The sequence below is a fragment of the Gossypium raimondii genome, chromosome 1 (genome assembly GCF_025698545.1).
Source record: "Gossypium raimondii isolate GPD5lz chromosome 1, ASM2569854v1, whole genome shotgun sequence".
In the NCBI taxonomy this organism is placed as follows: Eukaryota; Viridiplantae; Streptophyta; class Magnoliopsida; order Malvales; family Malvaceae; genus Gossypium; species Gossypium raimondii.
Window position 1 is genome coordinate 18,733,106 of NC_068565.1, and position 5,148 is coordinate 18,738,253.

A 5,148-nucleotide genomic window follows, 5' to 3' on the forward strand; every position below is an offset into this window, starting at 1 on the left:
CGTGTTTTATTGGTCAGAGTGGAAAAATACTTCTAGTTGGAAGTGTTTTTCTAAGTTTTCCCTGAAAACGACTTCAGTTGGAAGCGTTTTATCAAAAGCAACCCATTCTCGTAAATTTTCAAAAAATTAGCCTAATTTTGTAATTTAAAAATGGCTTTATTTGGTAATTTAATATACTTTTAATTAAATTTTTGGCTAAATATGCCAAAAAAAAGTTTATTGACCAAATAAGTCAGTTTTTTGAAATTTTAATGAAATATGCCACTTTTGGAGAGAGTGTGTGAAAGTGCGCCTAGCTGGATGTAATTTTTAACATTTTTAATATAATTAGTTTCTTTGGTTAAATGGTTAAATGTTAATGATTTTGTCCTTGACTCCCGAGTTTGATTTCTCTCCCGCTCACATTCATATTTTTTATTTCATATTATTTAAAGCTTTTTTCTTTTAATGAATGTTTTTAACATATTAGCTCATTTGGTTAAATGATTAAATAATAATTATTTTATCTTTGAGTCTCAGTTAGTTCCTCTTCTAAACACATTTATAATTTGTATTTCATATTACTTCAAGCCTTTTTATTTTTAATTAATAAATAGATTGTTTTCAAATTTTTATTTTTAATTCATCTTGTTAATTAATAACTCTTTTATTCAGTAAAATTAAATAATAAATATGTAATTATATAATAAAAATATATATTTTACATATATCATTATGTTAAAAATATTTGAAACTAATAATTCCTTTGTATATAATATAAACATCAACTAAAATTTTTATATATTTTTCTTTTATATAGTATTTATATGTCAAATATTTATTTTCTCCACATATATTGTGGATATGATAATTTCTAATGTTATAAAATGAAATAATTATTTCAAATATAATTATTATATATATATATATAAAATATTTTAAATATCATTGTTTTTCATCTATATTGTGGGCATGTTATTTGAATATTTTTATATGTGAAATATTTCAATTAATTATTTCAAATATCATTATGTTTATATGTGAAATATTTTAAATACACGTCTGAAATATATAATACTAAAATTTACTACACTTATTATATGGATTGAAAATAAATATTACACATATAAAATTATGTTTACTAAAATAATCATATAATAATTATTTGATTTTATAAATAAAAATTATTAATTAAAAGATGAATTAAAATAAAAATTTGAAAATAATATATTTATTAATTAAAATTAAAAAAACTTAAAACAACATAAAATTAAAATTATAAATATGTTTAGAAGGAGGAATTGAAGTTGGTCTCAATGATGAAATCAACTAAGGAGTTGATATATTAAAATATTAATTAAAACTAAAAATTAGAATAACATGAAATAAAAAATAAAAACGTAAATGGAAGATGAATTGAACTTAAATTAATAACATCTATCTGAAAGAAAAAAAACTAATTATATTAAAAATTCAGAAATTGCATTAACGGGATTCTTGAGCAACTTGTTTGGGGAAAAAACTCAAAAATCTAATACATTGATCGCCGTATCTTAACCCTCACCCACTGAACCTTACCAAAATCACAACAGAGTTTAAAAGACAACGCAGTTACTTTGAGTTTTCCTTACAAATTTATTGTTGGATAATCTAAAATTAATACAGAAAAGACCAAAAACACCCAGTCTGCCTCCTACCCTCTTGAAATTCTTTGTAATTTAAAGGAAAAAGTTAAACCCAATCCTGTAAACTCCTTCAAAATAAAAATAAAAATCCCATCGTTTTATCACCTTCCAAACTGACCATTAGCTACCCTTTGGAAATGGAAGAAAACGGCAGCAGAGCTGAAGCCCTACGCCTTCTAGGAATTGCCGAGAAGCTTCTACAAAATCGTGATTTCAACGGCTCCAGAGAGTTTGCAATCTTAGCCCAAGAAACTGAACCTCTGTTGGACGGTTCTGATCAGATTCTGGCCGTCGTCGACGTCCTCCTCGCCGCCGAGAAAAGAATAAACAATCAACACGATTGGTACTCCATATTACAAATCGATCGCCGATCTGAAGACAATGATCTCATCAAGAAACAGTATCGTCGCCTAGCTCTCCTTCTCCATCCAGACAAAAACAAGTTCCCTTTCGCCGATCACGCGTTTAAGCTCGTAGCTGATGCATGGGCTGTTTTATCGAACATCTCTAAGAAATCTCTTTACGACAAAGAATTGGGCTTGTACACGAAGATTGATTTAAGCAGCCCCGGCGATCGTTCGAATCAAGCCGGGAAATTACCCGTCACGAGAAAAGGGCAAAATCAGGAGCAGTCGCAACATCGCCCGCCCTCTAAGACCCAAAATGAGAATCAAAGGTCAAGATTGTCAACATTCTGGACAGCGTGTCCGTACTGTTATAGGTTATTTGAGTATCCTAGGGTTTATGAAGGTTGTTGTTTAAGGTGCCAGAATTGCGAGAGAGCTTTCCATGCGGTTCTGATTCCGACTTTGCCCCCGCTGGTTCCGGGTCAAGAAGCTTATTACTGTTGCTGGGCATTTTTCCCGTTAGGGTTTGTATCTGGAAGCCAGGACGGTGGAGGAAAACAGCCGACCGGGTTTACGAATTGGATGCCTCCTATGTTTCCGGGGGTGCAGCAGGAGAATGAAAGAAATGGAGGTAATGTGCCACCAAGCGCCCCTCCTCCTGCCCCTGCCCCACCATCACCAGCCGCTCCTACAAGCGCCACCAAGGTGGTATCAGGGGTTTCGCGTGGGGATGCGTCTGATTTCGCCCCAAGGAAGAGAGGGAGGCCAAGGAAGAATCCGCTGTGAAGTTTGATAGGTATTGAATTATCGTTTTTGTAGCTTTGGTTTAGAAGGAACCTGACACCATAATGCAAGAGTTTTGGATGATTTTTATGAATGGAGGACAAATATGATTGAGGTTGAAACTCTGTAATGTTGGGTGGAATTTGCAGGTATTGTTGTAGTGGTTAATTATTTGGTTTTGTAGAATTTAGATTGTTTTCATGTTCTAACTAGCACATAGATGATTATGTAAATTTATGATTTATGGAGCGATGTCAAGTCAGCAAGTTCTTTCACTATTGATCTTTGATTGAATAATGGTGCAATTTATAGGCCCTATTTTCTTTTACTAAATGTGATATTATGTATTGTTAGAGACTTGCAGTTCAGCAATGCTGGTGGGAACCTTTGCCCTGCAATTATGGAATAGTAGGTGTTCCATAACAGGGGTGTTTTGAGTCGAGCCCAACCTAACCTAAATACTGTCAAGCTCTAGCTCAATTAAATATTTATTTTTAAGTTCAAGCAAAGTTTGAGATATAATTGATTTCAAGCTTGGTTAAGCTTGTTTATCAATTTTTATACTCAAGCTAATAACATATTTAATAATATAAAAATATGAAAAGCTTGATGAGGCTCGTAATCTGTTCGAGTCAAGTATTATTAAGCTCAAATTTGACTCGATCAATAACTCGAGATGCTTGAACTCGAGCTCAGCTTGATAATATTATCGAATCAAATTTAAATTTTCTTCGAATAGAACTCGAGTAGTTTACGAATACCAGTATCTTATTTACACTTCTATTCCAAAGTACCGCCATGTTACCTTAGACTATTCATTTTCCCCTAAGCACCCATGTCCGATACAAATTCAGATGGATGTTTTGTATGGTTCTCCAAATATACCGAGAAACTTAGAAATGATTGAGCATACCCATTTTGGACATAATTTCACAGCTCAAATCAGTGTAACATAACATTGACCATAACTGTTATCATCAACAAAGTACTGGTTCTTTCCTTAATTTCATGGATCAAAATTATAAAATCATTGCAATTTTCAAATAATGAACTGCTAATGATGATGGCCGTGGTTGAATAGCCAAGACGCTTTCCTTGTGTTATGGATGGACAAAAGGTGGTTAAAGTTTAGTTTGTGCTAGATCAATGGAGTAGGTAAGGTTTTTTTGGGTAGATTTGTGCGAGCTCTGCACACACTTATCTAGAAAATTAATTAAAAATTGAATTTAAACATTAAACATATATATATAAATGATTACATAAAATACTGCACGACATAACTACACCAAGAAGTCTCAAACCTAAAACCATTCAAATTCAAAACACCTACAACTCGAAAATATATTCTCTTTTGCCAATTATAGAGTGCAGGTTAACTTTAAAGGTTATTTTTCGTTGATTTAATGAATACCCTCTGGTTATTTGTTTGGATTTTTCAAGTTTTAAAGAAGTTCTAAATTTTTTCAGTTTAGTCTTCAAATTTTAAGAATGAGCAAAAATTTTTTAAGTCAAATAATTTTATAATTAAACATGAATTAATATATTCTTTTGAGACCTCATGTTAGGAAAGATGGACATATATTTTAAAGACAAATATTTTAAAAATATATATTTCTTTAATTTTTATTAATTGATTCGTTTTAAATTTTGAAGTGATTTAAATCCAAATCTTCATTTAATGATGGGTTTTAGAAGTTAAACTTGAGATTAATTCGATGTTTTAGTATTTTCACTTATAATTTATAACAATTTATTTCTATTTTCTAAAATATGGTAATTGGAAATCCAAATCCAAATTTAAATTATTTAAACAATAAATTTGAATTAATTCAAAATCTTGTTTTTGAAATATTTTAATTTCCAAACAAAGAATTTTAAAATCATAAATTTCAAATCTAAATATTTAAAATCCAAAATCCAAACCTAAATTCAATATAAATTTCCAAACATTACCTCATGCTCCATGGGTTTCAATGATTTGTGGGTTAAACCAATTATGTTAGAACCTTATCTTTCTAGCTTTTAGTCAATTGTGGCTTATCCAAACGATTCAAACTGTTGAGAAGGTTAAAAACAAGGTGATCCTTTTTCACCATATTTTTTCTTCATATGTCAGAATATTTTCTCCTTATTGTTTCTTATTAGTGGCGAATGGTACATAAAATTTCAGTTCAATAATAGATATTCAATACAATTTCAAAAATAGTATCTACTACTGGCTTGATAATTACAAGGGCACAATATTATTTTCAAGTAATAATTACAATAAAATAAATTCGTTAGAAAATATTCCAAAGTTACTAGTTAACTACAACATGCTAGAACTTCTTAATTTGGGAAATAATCAAATAGAG

The 5,148-nt window shown here is 30.4% G+C and overlaps 1 protein-coding gene across 1 annotated transcript; it reads left to right on the forward strand.

Annotated features, from left to right (window-relative positions):
• The first annotated feature begins 1,597 nt into the window (after positions 1-1,597).
• Positions 1,598-3,069, forward strand: LOC105785295 (uncharacterized). The gene has a single exon (XM_012611304.2). The coding sequence runs from the start codon at positions 1,802-1,804 to the stop codon at positions 2,795-2,797; it is 996 nt and encodes a 331-aa protein (XP_012466758.1). The 5' UTR covers positions 1,598-1,801; the 3' UTR covers positions 2,798-3,069.
• Positions 3,070-5,148: the final 2,079 nt, after the last annotated feature.